The sequence below is a fragment of the Notamacropus eugenii genome, chromosome 1 (genome assembly GCF_028372415.1).
Source record: "Notamacropus eugenii isolate mMacEug1 chromosome 1, mMacEug1.pri_v2, whole genome shotgun sequence".
Taxonomy (NCBI): Eukaryota; Metazoa; Chordata; class Mammalia; order Diprotodontia; family Macropodidae; genus Notamacropus; species Notamacropus eugenii.
This window is the reverse complement of record NC_092872.1, coordinates 651066651-651093154: the sequence shown is the minus strand read 5'-3', so window position 1 is coordinate 651093154 and position 26504 is coordinate 651066651. Positions and strand designations below refer to the sequence as shown.

At 36.6% G+C, this 26504-nt stretch overlaps 1 protein-coding gene across 6 annotated transcripts in view; it reads right to left on the bottom strand.

Annotated features, from left to right (window-relative positions):
- CLHC1 (clathrin heavy chain linker domain containing 1) overlaps positions 1 to 26504 on the bottom strand; it is a 56477-nt gene that overhangs the window by 9369 nt on the left and 20604 nt on the right. For 5 of the 6 annotated variants that reach the window (XM_072635542.1, XM_072635545.1, XM_072635541.1 and 2 more), the window contains 6 exons: positions 23023 to 23224; positions 22807 to 22922; positions 22318 to 22402; positions 16305 to 16411; positions 11672 to 11846; positions 4937 to 5139 (listed from right to left, as the gene is read on the bottom strand). In XM_072635542.1, the coding sequence (XP_072491643.1) occupies positions 4937 to 5139; positions 11672 to 11846; positions 16305 to 16411; positions 22318 to 22402; positions 22807 to 22922; positions 23023 to 23224 (888 nt within the window). The remainder of the gene's footprint in view (positions 1 to 4936; positions 5140 to 11671; positions 11847 to 16304; positions 16412 to 22317; positions 22403 to 22806; positions 22923 to 23022; positions 23225 to 26504) is intronic. The other variant, XM_072635543.1, reaches the window with a different exon arrangement.

Genomic DNA, 26504 nt, shown 5'->3' with positions numbered 1-26504 from the left:
GCAGACGCGGAGCCCAGCCCAGCCCAGACCTTCTGCGGCTGGGCACCAAGAGAAACAGACCCGAGCAGGCTTCAGGGATGGGATCTCCAGCAGCCGCACAAGTCCCTCTGCCCACAGGTAATGGGGGTCGGTGAGAGAGTCTCTTTGGCGGGTCGAGAAGGGAGTGGGGTGCCCCCATGATTCGGGCCCCCCTGGGAGGTAGAAGCTGAGAGGCGGCTGCAGACAGGGGCTCCCCAAGCGGGCGGGAGCCTGAATCCATTGTGGAAGGTCTGTGCATAAACCCCCTGAGGGAACTGAGCCTGAGAGGTGGCCCTGCCCAGACCTGACCACCTGAACATAATCTCATACTGAATAGCAGCCCTGCCCCCGCCAAAAGCCCTAAGGCTGGAAGCAGCATTTGAATCTCAGTCCCCAAACGCTAGCTGGGAGGATCAGGAGGCGAGGTGGTGTGAGGAGAATATTCAGAGGTCAAGTCACTGGCTGGCAAAATGCCCAGAAAAGGGAAAAGAAATAAGACTATTGAAGGCTACTTTCTTGGAGAACAGGCATTTCCTCCCTTCCTTTCTGATGAGGAAGAACAATGCTTACCATCAGGCAAAGACACAGAAATCAAGGCTTCTGTGTCCCAGCCCACCCAATGGGCTCAGGCCATGGAAGAGCTCAAAAAGAATTTTGAAAATCAAGTTAGAGAGGTGGAGGAAAAGCTGGGAAGAGAAATGAGAGGGATGAGGGAGAAGCATGAAAAGCAGATCAGCTCCCTGCTAAAGGGGACCCCAAAAAATGTTGAAGAAAATAACACCTTGAAAACTAGCCTAACTCAATTGGCAAAAGAGGTTCAAAAAGCCAATGAGGAGAAGAATGCTTTCAAAAGCAGAATGAGCCAAATGGAAAAGGAGATTCAAAAGCTCACTGAAGAAAATAGTTCTTCCAAAATTAGAATGGCACAGATGGAGGCTAAGGACTTTGCGAGAAAGCATGATATCACAGAACAAAGAGAGAAGAATGGAAAAATGGAAGATAATGTGAAATATCTCATTGGAAAAACAACTGACCTGGAAAATAGATTCAGGAGAGACAATTTAAAAATTTTGGGACTACCTGAAAGCCATGATCAAAAGAAGAGCCTAGACATCATCTTCCATGAAATTATCAAGGAAAACTGCCTTCAGATTCTAGAACCAGAGGGCAAAATAAATATTCAAGGAATCCACAGAACACCGCCTGAAAGAGATCCAAAAAGAGAAACTCCTAGGAACATTGTGGCCAAATTCCAGAGTTCCCAGGTCAAGGAGAAAATATTGCAAGCAGCTAGAAAGAAACAATTCAAGTATTGTGGAAATACAATCAGGATAACACAAGATCTAGCAGCTTCTACATTAAGGGATCGAAGGGCATGGAATAGGATATTTCAGAAGTCAAAGGAACTAGGACTAAAACCAAGAATCACCTACCCAGCAAAACTGAGTATGATACTTCAGGGGAAAAAATGGTCTTTCAATGAAATAGAGGATTTTCAAGCATTCTTGATGAAAAGACCAGAGCTGAAAAGAAAATCTGACTTTCAAACACAAGAATGAAGAGAACCATGAAAAGGTGAACAGCAAAGAGAAGTCATAAGGGACTTACTAAAGTTGAACTGTTTACATTCCTACATGGAAAGACAATATTTGTAACTCTTGAAACATTTCAGTATCTGGGTACTGGGTGGGAGTACACACACACACACATGCACACACGCACACATACATAGAGGCAGAGTGCACAGAGTGAATTGAAGAGGATGGGATCATATCTTAAAAAAAAATGAAATCAAGCAGTGAGAGAGAAATATATTGGGAAGAGAAAGGGAGAAATTGAATAGGGTAAATTATCTCTCATAAAAGAGGCAAGCAAAAGACTCATTAGTGGAGGGATAAAGAGGGGAGGTGAGAGAAAAACATGAAGTCTACTCTCATCACATTCCACTAAAGGAAAGAATAAAATGCACACTCATTTTGGTAGGAAAACCTATCTCACAATACAGGAAAGTGGGGGACAAGGGGACAAGCAGGGTGGGGGGGATGACAGAAGGGAGGGCATGGGGAGGAGAATGCAATTCGAGGTCGACACTCATGGGGAGGGATAGGATCAAAAGAGAATAGAAGTAATGGGGGACAGGATAGGATGGAGGGAAATATAGTTAGTCGTATACAACACAACTATTATGGAAGTCATTTGCAAAACTACACAGATTTGGCCTATATTGAATTGCTTGCCTTCCAAAGGGAAGGGGTGGAGAGGGAGGGAGGTAAAGAAGTTGGAAATCAAAGTGTTAGGATCAACTGTAATGTTCTTACCACTAGGAAATAAGAAATACAGGTAAAGGGGTATAGAAAGCTATCTGGCCCTACAGGACAAAAGAGAAGACGGAGACAAGGGCAGAGAGGGATGATAGAAGAGAGAGTAGATTGGTCACAGGGGCAATTAGAATGCTTGGTGTTTGGGGGGGGGATAAAAGGGGAGAAAATTTGTAACCAAAAATTTTGTGAAAATGAATGTTAAAAGTTAAATTAAAAAAATAAACAAATAAACAAACATTAGCCTAGGTTACAGATAAAAAAAAAAGAAAAGAAAAGAAAATGATAGGAACTTATGAAGGAAATGACCACTCCATCCTAGATAACTGGGATCTCGTGGACTAAATGGGAGATAATCAAGAATTAAATTCTGAAGACACAAAAAGAAATAAATAAGGAGGAAATATGGAATTTGAATAAAGTAACCAAAGTAGATGTACAAGAAATTCATCAACCAACTCAGACTTTAAAAAGAAATATACAGAAAAGTTAAATAAGATTGTGAACCAGTCCTGTAAAAATAGTGTGAGGAATAGGAAAACTCACAATGAATTGAGACTAGAAAGGGAAACTAGGAATAACCCCAAAAAAGACATTTTTAATTCTACTGGGAGAGAAAGGAGTTCAGAGAAGGGACAGGACTTTTGCTCTGGGTGAATGGGACAATGATAATTGATACCAGAGAGAAGAGAGAAGTGCTATTTTTTGTTTCTGTTTTCTCTGCAAAGAAGAATCACAATCACAAAAGAAACAGGAAAATAAAAATCACTTCCTGGGAGTTGACACCCCAGGTAAGTAAGGGGAGACCTGCTCTTGATGAATTCAAGTCATTCGGCCCAGATGAACTACATTCTTGGTCCTGAAAGAACTGGCAAATGGGATTGTCAGAGGTATTTGAAACCAGAAAACAGGAGAAATAGCACAATTTTAGAGAAAGTCAAATGTTGATTGTTTTTTTTTAAAGGGGGAAGAGAATAGAGTCTACAAACTTCACACTAGTGAACACAACTTCAATTCCTGTGAACATTCTGGAACAGGTCATTTAAGAAATAGAGAAGATTCAGGAAGAGAAGCAGTGATTAGAAAGAGCCAGTGTAACTTCATTAAGAATTGGTCATGCCAAACTAACCAACTAACCTCATTTTTTTTTGACAGGATTATTAAACCAAGCAGGTGAAATTCAGCAGGGATAAATGTAAAGTCTCTCACTTAGGAACAAAAACAAAATTAACTTCACAAATACAAGCTGGGGAGAACATGATTAGGCAGCAGTTGTTCCTAAAAAGATATGAGGAAGCTTTAATTTATCTTCAGCTCAAGATGAGTTTTCAGGGTGATGTCATGGTTTGAAAAGCTAATGCAATCTTGGGCTATTTTAGAAGTGACAGTCCCACTGTCCTCGTCAGCCCTCATCTGGAGGGCTGTGTTCACTTTTAGACACCATGGTTTAAGAAGGACAGAGACAAACAAGAGTGTCCAGAGGGAGCAACTAGGATTGTGAAGAGCCTTGAAGAGTTCAGGATATGGGAATCAGTTGAAGAAACTGGCCATGTTTAGCTCAGACTAAAGAATTCTTGGGAGAGAAGAAAATGAATGATAACTGTCTTCAAGTAACGAAAGGGCTATGATATAGAGGAGGAATTAAACTTGTTAACTGGCTCCAGAGGAATAAACCAGGAGCCATGCCTGGATAATTACATGTCAAGTATGTTATGAGCTGTATATAGGTTGGACTAAATGGCCACTGAGTTTCTTTGCAATGATTCCAATTCTGTAACTTTATGATGTCATTTAGCCTTTGTCAGTCTCAATTTCCTCATCTGTAAGATGAGGGAGGTTGGCTAGATGGTCTCTAAGGTCCTTTCAAGTTCTAAATCTCTTATCTTACGATGTAATTCAAGCACACCCAGTAGGAAAAGATGGGAATTTCAGTGTGGGAATCTGAGTGGCAGACCACTAGCCTTCTGATAATGAACTACCCAAAACTTAGGTAAGACAGACTCAAACAACAGGCAATACATCCTCAAGCAAGTACTAAAAGTATCTCCAACTAGAAACTGAGAACAAATATGGTCAAAGGGAAAGTGCTCTGGTTTTGAAGTCACAGGATCCGTATTCAAATCCTGCTTCTACCACTAATTCCTTATATGAAGTCTGTTTCCTTATCTGTAAATGGAGAGGGTTGTACTAGGTGACTATTAAGTCCTTTTCAGCTCCAAATCTATGATCCTATGATTGATCCTATGAGAGCTTGTGCTCTGGTAGTATAGCATTCTAGAAGCCAGGATCACCACCACATCAGAATGAGAAGTTAGGGAATCTCTTTACTAGAAAAAGCATATCCATTAAGATTTATTTTTTAATTATGCCCTTAAAAGACTAACTTATTGTTATATTATTATTGTATTATTAGTAGCATTAAAGACTGCTGATTATGCACAATAAACATTCACTTAGAAAAATAAATTTGTTCCAATTTAATGTTTGAATTGCTTAAAATTCATTCTATAAATTAAATCCAAATATCATCTGTTGTCTTATAATTAGAACCCCTAAAATAAAGATTACACATGAAAGCTGATGAAGTGTTTGCTGTTTACCATAAGAAAATTCTTTGAATTGTCGTATATATTCCATGGCTCCATAAATCTGACCCTGTTTACATAGGCAAAGAACAGCTTTCTTGTGCAGACCACATTCATGGTAGATAATCTGGGCTAAAGCAAGGCACTTGGACTTGTTGCAGGGATTCTGTTCCCCATATTGGCAAATTACATCCCCAGCTCTTTCAGAAAATGTTATTCTGGAGAAAAAAGACATCAGTAAAACTCATATTAGAGGTTTGCCGGGAAATATACAAAACTCTAAAATTTTTTACAATCCAGTAAAATAAAACCTGATTTTCTTTTTTTGTTTGTTTTGTTTTTTAACCTGATTTCCTACAGCATTTTGTATCTGCTCACAAGTATTCTTCGGATTAAGCCAATGCATCAGAATCTGATGTGTAATGGTGCTTTTATTTTTGTTTTTGTTTTTTTAGTGGGGAAGGAGATGTTTCCTTTCATAAAAATATTGGAAAGTTAAAACTTGTAAAAAAAAAAAACAAACCAACAACTAAAACCTTACATTTTCTGGTAAGATTTAAACCACCAGGCAGCAAGGAACTCCCATACGACAGGAATCTTCCATAGTTTTGGACATTTCATTAGACTTTGTTGCCATGTCTCAGGCACTTAATAAATATTGGTTGATGATAATGTGACTCTATACCTCAGTTACGAAGCTCATGAATTTTATTAGCTTTTTCTACAAGTCTAGTTTTTGGTACTTCAAATAGTATTTTCCTTGTTTATTATAAGACAATAGCAAAAGCAATAAGTTAATATGAGAATAAGGATATAAACTAAAATAGGACTTGAGAACTGTGTTTAATACCCCGTTCTTCCTCTGATTTGGTTTTGTGACTTTTACCAGAAACTTCTATCATTGTATCAAAGTTTACAAGTAAAAATTAATTACCACCAGAATGATGAAAGTATCATCAGTAGGATAATGTCAAGAACAATGAGCTAACAAGAAAGAAAAAAGTATTGTTTTTTAAAAATCTGCTAGAGATAAAGAAGCAACAGAAAAAAAACCGCCATTTCTTTGTCTTAGAGTGAAGTAGTTTCAGAAGGTCAGACGATTAACATAGGTTTTTATTTAATGCCATGTGATTATAAAGGAGTTGTTTTATGAAGGTTAAATCAATAGTTACAGTAATGTTACAGTTATGTTAACCAAATAAACACTTGGAGTTTTTTTTAGAATTAATGTATCAAATTTCAAAAGACATTAACTCCAATTCTTAGTTTTCTACAAATTATGCTCTAACAATAATTTATTTATATCTACAAGAAGTACATACACAATATCAGCTTCTATAAATAAGTGACAGTACCCAGGAACTAGATATAGTTTTTAAGTAGGCAGAATGAGAGAATCATAGTTCATGCTCCAATAACAACAGTCTCAGAAGATCATTAGTAAGCTAGCTACAGCTGCACCCAAGCCAGAAGAAAGGAATTCAAAGCTCTTGACATTTCTTTAATGCTAGCTGTCTCCTGGTATTGCTGGAAGGTTTCAGAATCCCAATTGTTACATTTTCCAAAGCTCTTATGGTGTATTTAATTTTTGCACTTCCTGAATATAACTCCAATGCAGTTGAAAGTAATAAAAACTGAACAAGAATGTTAATTATTAAAGCAAGATCTTCCAAGAAATTAATGTTAGGTAATTGCTTTGCAAAATCAGAATAAGAGAAAGATGCAAGTAAAATGTAGTATGTGTTCACCATGTAGCAGTAGCTAATAAACTACATGTTGCCCATCTTAGAGTTCCATACAGTACTATCCCAATCTTAATAACTTCAACTTTTTTAACTACAAATTTGTTTTTTATTAGATTAGTGATAAATAGAATAAATTTTATCCAGAAATATTTTTTAAATGATCAACTTGTTTTATGGGAAATCTTCTAACTACTTTATTTCCCAGCATTGTATTAGCACCATCAGAACAAAATGCAATTAAGTTTACTGTCAAGTACATATTCATTAATAAAGCCACAATCATTTAAAGAAGAAATCACGTATGTACTGAAAATGCAAATTCTTTTAAATCAGTACATAACATTCCTTGTTGTAGAAGCTGACTGAACTGAGCCCTGGAGACAAATCTCTTCAGTGCTCTTTTTTGAAATTTTATTTGCCCTATCAATTATGATACAGATATTTGAGTTCTTTTCTATAATACAATTATATATATAAATAATGCAATACGTTCTGCTATTAATAATAATAGTAGCATTTATTTGGTGCTGTAAAATTTGCAAAGCACTTTGCAAATCTTATTTGCAACTGGAAGGCAGATGTCATTATTAACCTCATTTACAAATGAGGAGACAAACTAAATCCCTTGCCTGGGGTCCCACAATTGGCTAAGTGTCTGAGGTCTTCCTGACTCATGAGGTCCCTGCTCTATCCACCGTGGCACCTGTCCATTCTCATCGCACTCTATTATGTAGCTAAACAGCTCCCTGTATCTATTCTGCTTTTTCTTGAATTTCTGTTGTTCCCTCAGTATTAAAGGCCTATTACATTTGAGCACATTGTAAATGGTATTGAAAACTTCTGATAGAATCTTTTCATAAATCTTTTAGTAGGGGCTTTAGAAATACTGTGTTCCCTATTTTTTTTTTTTTTTTGCAGGGAAACCTGCCTAGGAGTTTTATGATTCCCTTTAGGAATTGTGAAATAGACACTCCATTCCTTGGACACATGGATATGCTTTCCAGCTGTCACTCCTAAATGTTGAACTGTTGAACAATGCTTATATCTTAATTTACCTTCTTTCATTTCAAGCTTTTGTACTTTTCTGAAAACATAAACGCTTGTTTTTCATTCCAACAACCTGAAAGTATGAGTATCAATTTCTTCTTTTAAAAAGATGATGGTTTTCTTCAATGACTGGCCATTCAACAAACTCAAAATTTGGTTCTGTTGGCTTTGATGCTCCTCCATGATTTCTGTTGTTATCATTTTCTGTTTTCATGTTCTTCACACACACATATACACACAAAAGCTCATAGCTGTTTTGGCATTTTAGGGAACAGAATCTTTCAAACACTGTGGTGCTTCTTCTCTCTTGGTCATGACCTTGAGTCTGATGAGAACGTCATGGCTCATTACCATTTAGTTTGTCAGCTGTAGAAGGAACTTCACTGAAGAATTTATCCTTGCAGAAACATTCCAAGAAACAGTAAGAAAATAGATCCAGATCTCAGGGCTAAAAACCTTTGATGACTTTTTCCCATAAAACATTAGGATAAATCTTTTCAACAATGTTGAAGGACTTTCTGAAGATCACCTAATCTGTGTCTCCTTATGGTAAAACTGGAAGAAAACATGAACACCTAGTCCATGAGAACAAATCATCTGGGAAAAGATTCTGCTCCTTTCTTCTTCAGGTTTAAAATGGGAAAGAGCTATTGCCACTGGTCTGAGACAAAATGGTCTCTCCTCTACTCTTGAGTCCATCATCCTATCACTGACCATGCTCTACCAAGCCCCAACTTTGAATCACTCCCACCATCCTCTGCCTTTTTTTTCTATTCCTGTCCTGCTAAACAAAGTTGGAGAAAATTACAAAACCATGCCAATGATATTAACGACAAATTTATACTACATTATCACAACTGGGCCCTCCTTTTACAGCCCCTGATACATTCATCACTGAGACTTTTCTCAACTCTTTCATCCTTTCTCAGATCTCCCAGAGAATACCTTCTTGCCAACTTCTCAGATGGGATCTTTGTTTCATATATCATTGAAAAAATTGAGGCTGCTTGCTAAGAGCTCCCTCTTCTCTATTCCTCCTCATCTTCTATCACTCAGATGTCTTCCCCACTATCTCTTTCCTTCATCCTTATCTGACAAGATGTGGGAGTCATTCTCTTTGAAAAGGTTAATCCCTCTACATTTCCCTTTGATCCCATTTTATCCTGTCTCCCCCAATTTCTCCTGTCTGCTGTATCCCTGCGGCCTACAAACTTGCCCATATATACCCCTTCCTCCAAAAATACCTCAATAAATTAGACCATTCCTGTTTGCTATGGTCCCATAGCTCTATGTCCTTTCTTAGCTAAACTCCCTTTAGTATGGCTTCCAACCTCATTATTCAACTGATACTGTTCTCTTCCCAAATACTTGTAAAGCACTTACTACACTGCCTGACACAGAGGATGGCTATATAAATATTAGCTATTATAATCCTTATCATCATCATTATCACTATTATATACCAATGACTTAATTGTCAAATCTAATGACCTTTTCAATCCTCATACTTCTTGACTTCTCTAGCCTTTGATACTATGAACACTCTCTTCTCTTTGACATTCACCTCTGGTGAATGTCTACTCTTTCTCAATCTGCTTTGCTGGATCTTCAGCTAAATCTAATTCAATCCATTAACTATGGGTACTGTCCAAGGCTCATACTAGACCCTTTTTTCTTCTCCCTCTATACTGCTTCACTTGAAGATCTCATCAACTCCCATGGATTCAATTATAATCTGTATACAGAAGATTCTCGGATCCATTTATTTAGTCCTAACCTGTCTCCTAACCTCTAAGCTCATATCCACAACTGCCTATTGAACACAAGAATTAGATGTTCTACAGACATCTTAAACTCAACAAGTACAAAACTGAATTTATTATCTTTTCCCTGAAATGATTATTAAATAACCAACTGTCAACATTGGAAAGATCCAGGATTTTTTCTCTTCCTCATTTGGAGGTTAAGTCAAAGCTTATATCTCTGAAAGGCAGGGCAGATAATAAGATGAAATCTTGGAATTGTTGCCCCATCCAACTACAGAACCTTACAAAGAATTTAACCTAAGCTGAAATTTGGCCTATTATGTTTTAGTGAGCCATGGTTGAGCAGAGGTGGACCCCCTTCTATCTAGAGTGCCCTAGGTAGGGGTAGTCTGGATAAAAGATAAATCTCTTTGGCCAAGACTAAATGATCAGTCTCCCTCCCAGCCCCTCATTAGAATAAGTCCACTTCCCATAATATTCATTCTCTCATTACTTGTTAACCAATCAGAGTCAACTGCACCCTCAGGAACACCCAAGGGTTCCCAAGGGAACCCTGTTCCAAGGGTTTATAAGCACTGAATGAGTTCCATGAGGGGTCTTTGGCATTTGAGAGTGCTACTGACCCCTTTTATTAATTATCTGCTAGCGATGGAGTCTACCCACTGCCCCCATCCCCAATACCCCAACTTCTCCGTATGCCTCACTAAGATAGCAGGCATGTCCATGAACTCAACCAAATCCATCTAGTTTTTGACAAGATCACAACAGTCAGCTAATAAGAAAGCAACACCAACAGGATGCTGAGCAGGATCTTTGATCACAAAATCACAAGGGAACTTTTCCTATGTGGACAACTGCGCAGAAATAGCAAAGACTATCCTTTAGGTGAACTTTTGACATAGAGAGGCTTACTATAATATTATTTTCTCACATTAGTACCACTCTCCCCTCCCCTCAGTGAGTTATGCATTCTGGATAGTTGCATGTGCAGTTCCACCAAGGCTAGGACCCCTCCCCATATTAGCAAATCCCTCTTATATTTGAAAATTCATATATTCTGTTACATTAATGATGTCATTTGCTCTATAAAAACCCTGTCTCGTTTTGCTAGGCTACTAGTTCCTCTAAGGAATCTAGCTCACTGAGAGAGCATAATCCTCAATAAACGCCTTTCCTTGGTTTGGAGTCTGTGAATTCTTTTGAAATTAACCTGCAACACACCTTGCTACCACAACACTAGCATGATTAATAAAATGATTAATTATTGAGAAACTACGTCTCTCAAACTTTTAATAAGTCACATGCCAAACTGTCTCTTCTTCTGAACTTCCCTATTACTGTTGAATGCACCACTGTCCTCTCAGTCATCCATGCCTTAACCTCAGTGTCAACCTCAACTCCTCACTGGCACTCACTCCACATATCCAATCAAATACCAAGGCCTGTTGATTTTACATTCATAATTCATAACATTATCTTCTGACATTGTGACCATTTTGGCATACCTCATCATTTCACACCTGGACTATCACAGTAGCCTTCTACTTGATCTATCTGCCTTAAATTCCACCCCACTTCAATCCATCTTCTATTCAGCTGTCTCACTGATCTTCCTAAAGATCAAATCTAACCACCTTTGTATTCAATAAACTCTAGTGGCTCCCCATTACCTCCAAGAATAATTATAAAATCCTTTGTTTGGCTTTTAAAACCCTACACAGTCTGGCCCCTTCTTACCTTTCCAGTTTTTTACAATTTATTCTACTCCAAGTACCCTATAATCCAGGGACACATTCACCTTCTTGTTATTTCTCACCCCCCACACTCCATCTCCCAACTTGTACCATTACCTGGCTATCCCCCTTCACCATCTCTTATCTCCCTGCTTCCCTGACTTTCTCTGAATCTCTGAGATTTTTACTAACTTGATTTTACTTCTTGTCCTTACCTCTCTTGCTGTCCTCAACTTGCTAATGATCTAACAATGACTCCATGGTACTCAGTAAGATTTTCTCGGCTTACTAATTGTTAGCCTAATAAAGGCCTAAAGCAAGAACTAAATTCATTATTTAGTAATCAAAATTTTGGGTTGAAAAGAATTCTCTTAAAAATGTGAAAATAAACATTTTAAGGACATTAGCATGTAATCTTTAAAAACCATGTCAAAATAAGGTTAGCCCTGTTTCACTTACCTCTGTTGGGTCACCCAGTGTATAATTAGATCCAACCGGTTTTCAGATAATCCACATTTAATTCCTTCCAGAGTCAAATGAGCATTAACAGATTTTTTAGCAGCACGACTGGTGGTGAAAAGAGCCTCAAAGAATAACAGTAAAGGAAGAGTTTTCCCTTTAATTTTACCAACATCTAGAGAGGAAAAAAAAGAACTGTTGAGTCAAATGTTTTAGCCAATATTATTTACTTATTTCATTTCATAATTTAGTTGTGTTCTTTTAAAATTTGTGAAGATGGTGAAAAATGCTACCTATCTCCAGAAAGAGAACTATTAAATCCTGAATGCAGAATGAAATATATTGGTTTTCACTTTCTTTACTTTTCTGGCTTTTTTTTTGGAAACATGGTTAATATAGGAATATGTTTTGTATGACTCCACATGTATAATGGGTATCATACTGCTTGCTTCCAATGGGTAGGGTGGGGACTGGAAGGAAGATGGGAATTTAGAACTCAAAATTATAAAAAAATGAGTTATAAATAAATGAAGAGATAAATGAAAGAAAAAATAAAATAAAATTTGTGAAGGAATTTTATGGCTTAAGAATAATTAAACATTCTAATTTTCAAGAAAAGTCTAACATTTATTCTACAATTTAGACCACAACTGATGTAAGCTGATATTTAAAATGACTAGTCATTTTAAAAATATATTATCTCATTCCACATCCTCATCAAACTTATTGAACTATTCAATTTCACCAATATATATTAAACAAGGCGCTAAGTTAGATGCTGGAGATATGAAAACAAAAACAAAAAGCAATTATTGTACTCAAGGAGTTACATTCTTCTGAAGAGATAAAAATGTGCAGTGATAAATAAACATGAGATAAATTAAGGAGGGCAAGAACCCAAATGATTGGGGTAGCAGGAAAGGGTCCCCATAGAAAGTAGCACCTAAACTGGGCCTTGAAGAAAGCCAGGAATTCTAAGAGGTGGTTTCAGACATGGAGGACTGACTGCCTATGCAAAAGCATGGAGTCAGAAGAGTAAATGCAGAGTTCACGAAACTACAGCAAGTTTGCTGGAAAATAAGAGTACACAAAGGAGAGACTGAAAACAGGGAAATTATTTGAAACTATGGGAAGTGATAAGATCATTGAGTTAATATAAAAAAGAGGAGAAGAGGACCTAGGACAGAGCCTTGGAAGACACCCACAGTTGGCAGGTATGACCTATGGGCCAATCTAGCGTGGTATCCTGAAAAGAATCAATTGACAAGTAAGAGGAGAATCAGGAGAGTACTTTCACGAAAACCTAGAGTGGAAAGAATATCCAGAAGTGATGAATGTGTGAAAGGCTGCAGAAAAGTCAAGAAGAATGAGGACTAAGATAAGCTATCAGATTTAACAATTAAGAGATTACTGACAAACACTTCTCAAAAGAATTGCAAAGTATTAACAACCATATGAAATAATGCCCCAAATCACCAAAATAAGAGGAATGAAAATAAAAACATCCTTGAGGTTTCACCTTACACCCAGCTAACTGATCAAGATGATAAGATGGCAGCCCGTGGCACAGTTGGTAAAACTGTGAATCAGTACAACCATTTGAAAAGCAATTTAGAATTATGCAAATAATGTGACTGAAATGTCTACATCCTTTGACTCAGAGATTCTATTATACCCCCAAAGACGTTATTGATAAGAAAGTCCCTCTAAAAAATATGCCAGAATATTTAGAGCAAAACTTTTTTGTTGGTAGCAAAGAATTGGAAACAAAGTAGATACCAGCTCATTGATAAATGGATAAACAAATTGTAGTGCATGAATGTAATAAAATATTACTGCGCTGTGAAAATGGTAAATGTGATGAATACAGAAAATCATGGAACAATTTATATTAACTGGTGAAGTATGAAGAAAACAGAGCCATGAAACAGTACAGAAAAGTACTTCAACAATGTAAATGGAAAAAAAATCCCACAAAACAATCAAAAGTGAATGCTGCAAAATAAAACAAAAAAAAAAAACAACAAACAAAAAATGGCCCCAAAGAAATAAGAAGACTCCCCTGACCCACCCAACTCCTCTGGGGGGGCGGGGGGAAGATGGCAAATAGTGTACATGTTTTCATACTTTTTCAATATATTGCTATTTTTAATTTTTCCCTTTTTTTCCTTGAAAATGTTATTTGTTATACAGGATGCCTCTATGGAAGAAAGAAGGGAGAAAGAAATTCTTTTGGTGTACACACACACACACACACACACAAGATATCAATAAAAATCCTTTTTAAAAAAAGATCCTTGGTAACTCAAGATATACTAAATGGTCATGAGTCATATAACATCATAGTCTTACAAAATTCACAATTTTAAGTAACCCAAAAGATAATATAAAGGCATAGGGAGAGACAGTGCAGCCCAGTGGATAAAGAGCAAGTGCCAGAGACAGAACAATCCAGGTGTAAGCCTAAACTTAGACACATCCTGGTTTGAGGCCCTTTTAAGTCATTTAAACTCTCAGGAGACATTTCAAAAAACTCTCTTAAGACTCAAGGTGACAATCTGCATTAGTAGAGAATCTACTTAGAGGATCACTTCTGGGGGAAAGGATTAGACAGAGAAGAAGATAAACAGGGGGAAACAGTAGGTGGAAGGAAATACACAGTAATCATAACTATGAATGTGAATAGGATGAACTCACCCATAAAACAAAAGTGGATAGCAGAGTAGATTATATGATTTAGATAAAGAGTGATACCATAAGCAAATTATAGGAGCCTGGAAGAGTTTACCTATCAGATTTATGGATATAGGAAGGATTTATGGCCAAACAAAAGACAGAGCACATTACAGGATGTAAAATGATAATTTTGATTACATTAAATAAAAAGTTTTGCACCAACAAAACTATTGCAGCCAAGATCAGAAGGAAAGCAGAAAACTGGGGGATAATGTTTACAGTAAGGTTCTTTGATAAAGGCCTCATTTCTCAAATGAGTCAAATTTTATGGTCAAAGAATATGAACAGGAAGTTTTCAGATAAAGAAATCAAAGTTATCTACAGTCATCTAAAAAAAAATGCTCTTAATCACTATTGATCAGAGAAATGCAAATTAAAACAACTCTGAGTTATCACCTCACACCTATCACAATGGATAATGTGACAGAAAAAGAAAATGACAAATGTTAGAGAGGATGTGAGAAAACTGGGATACTAATGTACTCTTGGGGGAGTTGTGAAGTTGATCCAACCATTCTGGAGAAAAATTTGGAACTATGCCCCAAGGGCATATGCTACCTTTTGACCCAACAACACCACCACCACCAGGTCTCTATCCCAAAGAAATTCTTTTTTTAAAACGGAAAAGGACCTACATGTACAAAATTATTTATAGCAGCATTTTTTTGTGGTGGCAAAGAACTGGAAATTAAAGGGATACTCATCAATTGGGGAATGGCTAAACAAGTTGTAACACTGGTGTTCATCCTTCATTTTCAAAGAGGTACATGACTGCGGTGAAATACTATTGTGCTATATAAAATAGCAAGATGATTTCAGAAGAGCCTAGAAAGACTTACAGTAACTGACACAAAGTGAAGTGGATAGAACCAAGAGGAGAAGCAGTGTACACAGTAACAACACTGTACAACGATCCAGTTAATGACTTAGCCATCTCAGCAACAGTGACCCAAGACAACTCGGAAGGACCATCCATCTCCAGAGAAAGAACTGATAGAGTCCGAATGTTAACTGAAACATACTTTTTTGACTTGATTTTTCTTGCAGTCTTTTTGAGGGGTCAGTGTTTTCTTTCACAACATGAGTAATATGGCAAGTTTTGCATGACTGCGCATGCAATAACCTGTATCAAACTGTTTGTCTTCTCAATGAGAGGGGAAGGAAGAGAGGAAGGGTAAAAATTTGGAGCTCGAAATTTTAAAAAAGAATATAAAAATTGTTTTACATGTAATTGGAAAAAATAAAATGTTAAAGAAGAGTAACTTGAACATACTAATATATTGTCTCAAAAACTTTACCTTTGAGATTTATGTCAAATTAAAACTAGGCTTTATACAGGTTTTCCAAGACAAAATACATTTAACCAAAAGTCAAAGGTACTTACAACTTTTTTTTAAAAAACTGAACTTTACCCACCTCAGTATCTCCAAAACTTAAAGTTTAACATTGTAAAGGACCTTAGAAATCATTCAGTCCAATCCTCTCATTTTACCAAAGAGGGAACGTAGACAAAAAAAAAAAAAGCTAATTGACTTGTTCACAACCTTGCTGTCCTCTTGGATAAAAAAGAAAGGGAATTTATAATAATGTTTATACATATATGACATTCCCATGAGAGGCAGCAAGGTATAGTGAATACAGAGCCAGCACTCAAGTGACACTACTTTGGTTTAAGTCCTTTCTCTAACTGCTACGTGCTGTGTGACCCTGGGCAAGTCACTTAACTTCCAGTATCCCAGGCATCTCTCTAATACCATAAACTGCTAATTTGCATTGATAGAGGGAATATCAGCATTGGGAGATCCTTCTACTAATGAAATCACAGGTGCATTCATTCCCCTCTCCTCCCACATCATCATTCACAAAAAAAAAAAAAAAATCATATAGAAATCTTTACCCTTAAATTTCTTCATAGTTCCTACATTTCGAAGAATTCCTCTGGGACTGTTCACCGCAAAAACAGCTGCAGACTCATATTCACCATTTACAAACAATTCGTTGAACCTATTATCATTACATTTTGTAATGTCCACGCCCCCCAAATAAAAAAAACAACTGATTAAATGGTCTGACACAGATTAAGCATGAAGTAGAAAATAATATAATAAAGAATGCAAAGGCAATTCTACTATTACCATAATCATGTCCATGCCCTCTAATACTGTTTCTAAGTCTAATAGGTAACATAGTGGATACAGTATTGGACCTGGAGACAGGAAGACCTGAGTTTAAATTTTATATCATATACCTATTGGCTCTGTGACTCTGAACAAGTCAGCTAATCACTCTCTGACTCAGTTTTCTCATTTGAAAATAAGGATAATAATAACATCTACTGCATAAGATTGTTGTAGGGATCAAAGATAATGTGAAATAATATACGTAAAGCATTTTGAAAAACTCAAGGTGCTATATAAATACTAGTGACTATTACTGTAATATTATTATTAAACCACTTCCTAGCACTTTGTTTCTTTAAGGAAGTTAAGATGAGTGTCTCAAGTAATAAATGAATTTACAAGATACTTGCCATTATTTCTTTAATAACACCAGCAGTAACTTTTGGAAAACAAAATGAAAAAGACAGTATCACCCTTCCTATTCAATAGGAATAGTGACTCCCTATTACTTTCAGGATCAAATATAAAATCCTGTTTGGCTTTTAAAGCCTTTCAGTACCTGGACCCTTCCTACCTTTCCAGTCTTCTTACACCTCAGTCCTCTCCCCTCCCCTCCACATTCTCGAGGGCCAGTCACTGACTGGTATCTTTGCTATTCCTTGCACACAATTCTCCAGTCCCCAACACCGGCAATTTCACTGGTGGTATCCCATACCACCTCATTTCCATCTCCTAGTTTCTCTGGTTTCTTTCAAAAGCCCCACTTTCTGCAAAAAGCCTTTCTCCGTCCTCTTTACTCCTAGTACCTTCCCCACACAATAACAACCACATCGTGCAATGACTAACTTTGATAGACTCAGCTCTTCTCAGCCAGGCAAGGATCTAAGACAGCTCCACAAGACTCATGATGGAAAATGCCGTCCACATCCAGAGAAAGAGCTCTGGAGTCTGAGTGTGGATGGAAGCAGACTATCTGTTCTTTTGTTGTTTTGTTTTGTTTCCTCTTTCTCGTGGTTGCTCCCATTAATTCTAACTCTCTCTTCTATACATCATGACTAATGTGAAAATGTTTAATATGAATGTATAAGTAGAGCCTATTATTAGACTGCACACCATTCCAGAGAGGGGGAAAGAGATGGAAGGGGTAAATTTTGAAACTCAAAATCATATGGGAGTGAATGTTGAAAACTAAAAATAAATAAATTTAAAAACTAAAAATAATCTTAGTACCTTCCCTCTGAAATTATGGCCAATTTATCTAATATATCTTGTTTGTACATAGTTGTTTGCATGGTGTCTCTCCCAGTAGAATGTGAGCTCCTTGAGAACAGGGACCATTTTTGCCTTTCTTTGTATCCCTGGCACTTAGCACAGTATGCCTGGCATATAATAGGCAATTAATAAATACTAGTTGACTGACTTACTGTTAGATGGAAGTTAATTCAAAACAGTATTTTTAGGCGACGAGATATTTATTGGTTTTGGACCAAACCTGTGATTTTACTGGCATAGAGAATTCTCATAGGATATTTCCTTTACCAATACCCATCAATACTTGCTCTACAACTTAGGGTCTTAGACAACTGCCTAGGGTATTGAGGGGTTAAGTAATATGGCCAGGGTCACAAAGATTGTATTATCTTGTCAGAGACAGACTTAAATCCCGGTCTTTCAGAGCATGACGCTAGCACTCTATCCATTTCCCTATTTATATTCTAAGAAAAAAAGGTTTCCTGCCCAGAGGACCAACTTTGGGAAGAAATCTAGTAAGAGATAAAAGATCTCCCTAGTATTTAGGATTCCAGGCAACAAATACTCAATGGAATGTTTAAATAATATCATAATTCAGATGAAATGCTAATGAATAGTAAGTATCTGTTCTCTCCTTTCACAGTAAAAAGAGCTCTATATTTTTACACAGTTACCTGAAATGGAATACACAACTCTCAATAAAAGTAAAAGAATCTGGCAGGATTTAATACTGTTGTTGAAAAGAGATGAAAATGAGAAATGATAAAATGGATAGTTTTGGAGGAAATACAGAGTGAAGACAGAAGAACTGTGCGAACAATTTACACATGATGACATTAAGAGAAAAACATTTTTGAAGTCTTTAGAACTCTGATTAGTGCAATGATAAACATAGGACTAGAGATGAATTATGCCAGAGAGGGATGCAAAATTCGGAATGAGACATGCATTTTTGGCCATGTTCAATGCAGAAATTTGCTTTGCGAGACTATTTGTGTTTGCCGTGAGGGTTTTTTTAAAACGCTTAATGGAAGGGGAAGGACTAGAGCAGTGGAAGGAAAAAAGAATAAATGTTATAAAATAAATATTTCCAAAGAAAATACATAAATAATATTAAATAGAAAAAACGACAAAATTCTAATTTTAGGTATAATCTTAAGGATGAACCATGTGTAGAAGAGATGATGACAGGGAAGTCCAGTGACAAAGGACATCTCAATAAGATAAACAAGGTGATAGGTTAAAAAAAAATAGGAAGGGAAAGGTCTAATAACAGATGACAGGACTAAGAAAGACTTAATATGATATAATAAAACATGCAAACATAATAACATAATTCAAAACTAAAAGTAACTTCTAACCCATAGAATTAATATTCTTGGGTGCTCAGCAGTAGAAACTATGAATAAGGCTAAGGAAGCACTAATAGAGTGCAAAACCAATCATGAATAAACCACTCAGTATGTGTTTGTTAAGTGTCTGTATGTGCCAGGCACTATGTTCAGTGCTGGAAATACAAGAAAGTAAAAAATCCAATTCCTGCCCTTAAGGAGTTCACGATCTAATGTAGGAGAAACATGAAAATAACTCTGGACAAAAAAAAATTACATTTAAGATAAATTGGAAGTAATCCACAGAGGGAAGACCTAGGAATTAAGAACCACTGGGAAAAGTTTCTTATATAATGTAGCATTTTTGCTGGGACATGAAAGGAAGCCAGGAGGCAGAGATGAGGAGAGCAATCGTTTCAGACATAGTGGACAGTCAGTGAAAATGCTAAAGCAATTAGGCCGGTGTCGCTGGTTTGAAGAGTATGTGGGGGCTGTAAGATGTAAGAAAACTGGAAAGGTAAGGTGGGGATGAGGACAGGTTATAGTATGCTCTGAATACTAAACAAAAGACTTTATATTTGTTCCTTAAAATGATAGGGAGCCATTGGAGTTTATTGAGCAGGAGCCTAGGACAACATGGTCAGACCTTATTGGTCAGATTTTCCCCTTTAGGAGAATCACTTTGGAGGCTAAATGGAGGATAGACTGGAGTGGGGAAAGACTTGTCACAGGCAGATCAACCAGCATGCTATTGCAATAGTCCAGGTGTAAATAAATAAAGGTCTATCTCAGGGTGGCAACAGAATCAGGGGAGAGGAAGGGATGAAACAAGAGATAATGCAAAGGTGAACTCAACAAGTTTTAGCAACTGATTAGAGGGGTTAGAAAGAGTGAGGATAACACCTAGGTTGCCAGCCTGAAGTACTGAGAGAACAGTGCTAACCTTGACAGGAATAGGGAAGTTTGGTGAGAGGGAAAGGATTAGTGGGAAAGATTATGTGTTCAGTTTTGGACATGTTAAATTTAAGACGTCTACAAAATATTCAGCTCAAGATGTCTGATGGATAATTGGAGATGAGACATTGACTGGAGGTGAGTAGAAGGAAGAAGAAAAAGGCCCTAGGACAGAGCCCTGTGCAATAACCAGAGTTAGCAGGCTTGACCTGAAAGAAGATCCAACAAAGGAGACTGAGAAGGAGGAATAAGATAGGAGAACCAGGAGAGAATAGTGTTCTTATGATCTAAAAAGAGTAAACAATAAGAGCCTGATTAACAGTGTCAAAGGCTGAAAAGAGGTCAAGAAGGATGAAGGTTGAAAGGCCAGTGGATTTGGCAATATGCCACCGTATCACTGGCATATTTAGAGAGAGAGCAATTTCAGTTGAATGATAACATTGGAAGCTGGAATGTATAGAGTTAGGAAAAGAAGAAGAGAAAAGAAGTGAAAGCACTTATCTTAGATGGACTTCTCAAGGAGTTTAGCCACAAAAGGCAGGAGAGAAATGGGGTGATATGGAAAGAAGGATCAAGTGAGGTTTTTAGGGGAACGGAGGAGATATGGGCATGTTCATAGACAGTACAGAAGTGGTCAAATAGACAGAGAGAGATTAAGATAAGTGAGAGAATGGTGATGACAGAAGGAGCAATCTGATGAAGGAGATGGGTGAGAATGAGATTAAAGGTATATGTTGAGGGGTTTGTCTTGGCCAGAATGACCACCTCTTTATGTGATACAGGAAAAAAAAGGAGATAATGGCAAAAAGAATCTGAGTGGTACAAGATAAGAAAGAAAAAAGAATTCTTGGCAAATAGCTTCAATTTTTTCCGCAAAATATAAGGCAAAGTTCTCATCTGAGAAGGTTGGTAAGGAGTCATGGAAGGTTTGAAGAGGATTGAAAAGGGTTAGAAGAGATGTTGTGGTGAATAAGATAATGAACTAATTAGTAGGGTCTAAAAGGATTTCCTAGCAGCAGCGAAGGTTCAGTTGAGGTTATGTAACATAAATATGTGGTGAACCCAGTCAGAACAGTTGAGGGACCTCTTCCACCTTTGCTCAGCAGCATGTGTATAGATAGGATCAAAGACAGTGGACAGTGAAAGTGATCAAAAGCTGAGGTTATATTGGAAAAAACTGGCAATATAATAAGCAAGTTGGTGACTCAAGAGGACAGTGTAGAACTGAACTAGTTTAACTGGTGTCAAAACAGGGAAAGGAGAGGGTAACTGAGTGAAGGGGTGATAGCCTTAGACAGGTCAAAGGAATGGAGGTCTCAGTATGAATGAAGAACAAGGTTTGGTATTGGATGGCAGAGGTAAATATGGAAAGCTAATAGATTGTGATCAGATAAGAGATTCTCAGAGTTCATAAACATAGAAGTGGTACATTTGTAGGTGATGGCAAGGTCAAGATATGCCCATCTTTGTGCGTGGCTTAAGTGAAGAAGAAAAAGTACGTTGAGGAACTTGGGGATTATGGAGTTTGAGATATATACACACAAATACACATACACACACACTCAGATATGTATGCTGGAATCCCCTAGTATGAGGGTAGGTAATTATAATAACGATGATAATGATGATAACAATAATAACATCTGGTAACATAAAACAAGTATTTCTCTCGTATCCCAAACTGGGCATTCAAGGGAAGATAAGAGAGTAACACATTTTAACTCAAGTAATATAACATAGCTTTTTTTCCTGTTTTTTGCATTCAGTAAATTAACAGCTAAAAACAGCAAAATGATATTTATCCTTAACATCATCTTACAGAATGAGGTTTATTAATTAGTTAATGAGCCCACATTTATTCATTATTTTTATAGAGTTTACTAGGCAATATCTCCTTAAACCTCCTATGCAGTAGGAAGATTAAGGCTTTAGGAAGAAATGTGTCTTCTTAAGTATTAAGGCCTGAGCATGATGAAAAAAGCAGCAGCATTAACCAAGACAGTAGGATTCTGGATGGCTTCGGGCCTGGAGAATGGGCTGAAAAATGTAAAAAAAACAAAACAAAACCCACTTGCACTAACATTACATCAATCCTGAAAAATCTAAGCTCTCAGTCTAGCAATTTCTTTGCATTGATTTATTTTTAAAAATAAATATTCTATAAAACATTAATTTGCCAGCTAGAAAAAAGTTTAAAGTTTCAAAACTGAACAATAGCCCATTAATTGGCTGCATGTGAGCTGTTTCTATTTGCCTTTCGATGTAGTCAAGTAACACTTCAGCTTCCTTAGCTTTGTTGGGGTCTTCTTCAAGTAACTCCTCAACAAGGTTTTGATCACCTGAAATGTTACAAACAGGCACAGATGTTTAAAGATATATTTAGCCCTGGAAACCTATCATTTCCTAAATATAGCCCAATAAGGATACATTTAACTCAAGGATTTTATACAATCGTGGGATAACATAACATCATCCTTGTCCCCACAGATTCCCTACCATCTCCCTCTTTCTTGATCTAATACAATTCCAGTGTTCTCCTCCTCAGGTAACCTCCTCTGATTACTTGAAAAGTTAAAGCAACAGACTCACTGGTCACAGACACTGGTAGCAAAGCTAAATTCAATTCTGCAGCCTCTGGACATATTTTAGGCCCATTCCTAAGCTTTGTATAATTAAAAATGACCAAGTCCTTGCCTTGGAGTTGTGTCTTCCATGATTTATATTATTTTTAAAAATATGTTACCTTGTAAAAGTCTTTGAGTTTTATTAATTTGGATTATGAAGTCTTGAAAAGAAATACTCATGTCAGATTTTATCCAGGTAGAAAATGCACTTAAAACCATTTCTGTTTTTCTATGACTATAAAGATAAAAATAATCAATGTACTAGATTCCAAACCATGTAATATTAAATATAGCAAAAATACATATTTCAAGCTTTTTACAGAATAAATTCATACCGAAATCGTAATTCATTGTTTAGTGCTTCAGCTATATCTCGCCTCTGCAAAGCCCGGATCTTTTCTTCATCTAAGTCAGTCTTTCTTACATGTGGGATGTATTTTATCATCACATGGTGTTTAATTTCTCTATATTTTTCTTCAAGACGAGCAAGATATTTATTAAGAGAATCCAGATTGACAGAATCTGCTAGGGTCATACCTATTGAAATGGCAAACAAAATTACACAAGCTATTTACAGAATTTTTATCGTGTCAAACATAAAGTATAAAGAGATATTAAACTGTTCAATTTTTTAAAACACGGAAAAGATGACATAACCCCAATAATAACAAGACAAATAAAAAAGACCATAGAGTAATATCACTAATTAAAAAGTTAATATATCAACATATCAAAATCAGAAATATATCTGAAAAATAATTCATTATGATCAAAGACACATCAGAAATCAAATTGATTAAATTTTATGAAAACAAGTTTTAAAAACAATCTATGGGTACCACAACTAGGAAATAATTCAACAAACTGTGACATGAATGCAGTGGAATTACACTATAAGTATTACACCATAAGAAATGACAAATATAAGTAACAGAAAAACATAAAAAATACAGAAGTAATACAGAAAAAAGAAAAAAACAATAGTTGGCATTTATATAATGTTTTAAGCCCTGCAAATCACTTTATATAAGACGTTGCAAAAATTTCCGTATAGTTTTAAGTTTGTACCTTAAAACAGCAAAGACTTTTGGGATACCCTATGGACATGATTTTATTTGATCATCTCAACCACTCTACGGAAGGTACTCCAGGCATTATTAATCATATTTTACAGATGAGGAACTAATGCTCAAAGAGGATAAGTGTGCTGCCCAGAGTCACACTTGTCAGAAATGAGATTCAAATTCAGATCTTGTTTCCAGTCTCTGTTCTTTCCACTACACCACATGCCTCACTGACTATGATTATGTAAACAATAACAATACACTCTTGACAAAAATCTAGAAAGGTAAGAAAAGATATTGATACGGGGAAATAGAAATAAACAGGACAATTACTACTATTCCGTTAATGTTTAAATATTTGTAAATGTTTTAAATAAACTACAAATTATATGCTTGTTTCTATGTATTTTTATTGTTCTTATATGTATTTTGAATGTTAATTTTTCTTGATAGTGAAGCTTATAATTTAAAAACTTATAAATAAAAATGTGACATGGGGAGTTTACTAAGCATAAATAGAAAGTGCTACAATTTTTTATTATGATTTGCCAATATGCTATATCATCAACAGAAACAAAGATATTTATCAATAAAGCAGAAAGTCAGGGGATGCCCGTTTTGATGGGAACAAACATCAGTGATCTCTGGGAGGGAGAATGAGGGAAGCAGCCTCCCACTTAATGCTATGAGAGGGACAACTTGTCCAAAGAAAGGAAGGAAAGGAAAGGGAAGGGAGGAAAGGGGTATTACTTTTAATGTGACAAAGAGATCAATTATTTACTGAGTTGAGATGATATCTAGGCTCCTTTGGTTTCCTCATTAAAACATAGTATTTACACTGGTTAAACTTCTTAAGATGGTTTTCATTTGTGTCAGTCATTTCTCCCATCTGTTTCCCATTTTTCAACATCAAACTTCTACCCTACACTCTACCATATACTCTATGATCCAGTAACACTGATCTTGCTGCTGTTCCTCAAACAAGATACTCCATCTCCTGACTCTGAAAATCTTCACAGGCTATCCCTCCATTCCTGGTGCTCCCTCATCATCTTTGCCTCCTAGCTTCCTTAACTTCCAAGTCGTAGCTAAAATCCCACCTTCTACAAGAAGTCTTTTCTAGTCCCCCTTAATTCTAGGGCCTTCCTTGAGTATTTCCAGTTTGTCCTATATACAGCTTATTTGTACATAGTTCTATGCATGTTGTGTCTTCCATTAAGACTATGAGTTCCTTGAAAGTAGGAACAGCCTTTAACTTTGCTTGTATTCCAAGCACTTAACACAGTGCAGGCACATGGTAGGTACTTAATAAATGATTACTGACTGACTGAACAGATCAGGTTCAAGCTACTTTAACTGCATGCCATCTTTGTTTTTTCATTTTTATTTTTTCTTCTAGTTTGTATTAGTGTAACTGGTTTGAAGGGCCAATTGTAGACTCCTACAGTGGCAAAGATTGATTACTCAATGCCCCACACCTGCATGAAGGCCTGGCAGAGTTGTTGAAAGTGGGAGAGAAGAGTCTAATCAGTTTCTTTGGGGTTTTTTTAGCGTCCAGCTCAATAGACAAGTTGAGTGATGCCAATCTGTCTTCAGATCACTGAAGAAAGATAAAGACTCTGGGAAGAAACCCAAAAGAGAGGAGCTACCGGTCTCTGTCATGTCCCTCTCTCTAGCTTGATAATCAAAGTCTTTGGGAAATTTCCCTCTGGATGAGATCCAGGACTCTCCCTTCAAGTAAACTATCTTGCTCCCAATGGTGGAAATAATTTGTATTTTCTGGTATACATTCTCCTATGTATACTTTCTCAGGTTTCTGTTTTGCTATCAATTTGGATAAATTAGTTTCTTTGCTTTTTGCTATACGTGTTCATTATGGAACTGGTATCTGGTGAGAAGAGAGCCAAGTCTTGAATATAAAGCTTGAGGTCCCATTTTCACTATTTTTCTTATTCATGTAATTTTTTTTTTAAAGCTTAATAGTATTTTATTTTTCTGTAGTTATATGTCAAGAAAATGTTTAATATTCATCTTTACAAGATTTTGAGTTCCAAATTTTTCTCTTTTCCTCCCTCACCTCCCCTCTTCTCAAAATGGTAGGCAGTTTGACATAGTGTACACTTGTGCTACCATGTAAAAAATATTTCCATATTAGTCATAGTTGTGAAAGAAGAAACAGATCAAAAGGGAAAAAAACATAAGAAAAGACAAAGTAAGTGAAAAAAGCATTCTTCAACCTGCATTTAGAGTCCATCAATTCTGGATATGGTGTCAGCATTTTCCTTCATGAGTCCTTTGTACTTGTCTTGGATCACTGTGTTGCTGAGAAAAGCTGAGTCATTCAAAGTTGATCATCATACAATGTTGCTGATACTGTGTACAATGTTTTCCTGGTTCTGCTCATTTCACTTTGCAGCAGTTCATGGAAGTCTTTCCAGGGTTTTCTGAAATCTGCCCGTTCATCATTTCTTATCGCACAATAGTATTCCATTACATTCGTATACCCCAGCTTGGTCAGTCATTCCCCAAAAAGCAAACCCTCAATTTCTGATATTTTGCCACCACAAAATCCTTTTTCACTATTAATGCATACTGATAAGAAGTTTAGCTTGAACCTTAAAGTTACTTCCCCTACACTAGCAATATTTAAGGAATCAGACAGAAATAGCTCTATCCTGGTAACCCTTCCTCTAAGAACAGCAGAGAGTAGACCCTCAAGATAGGGCCCCAAACTTATACTTCCTCTCCTGAAA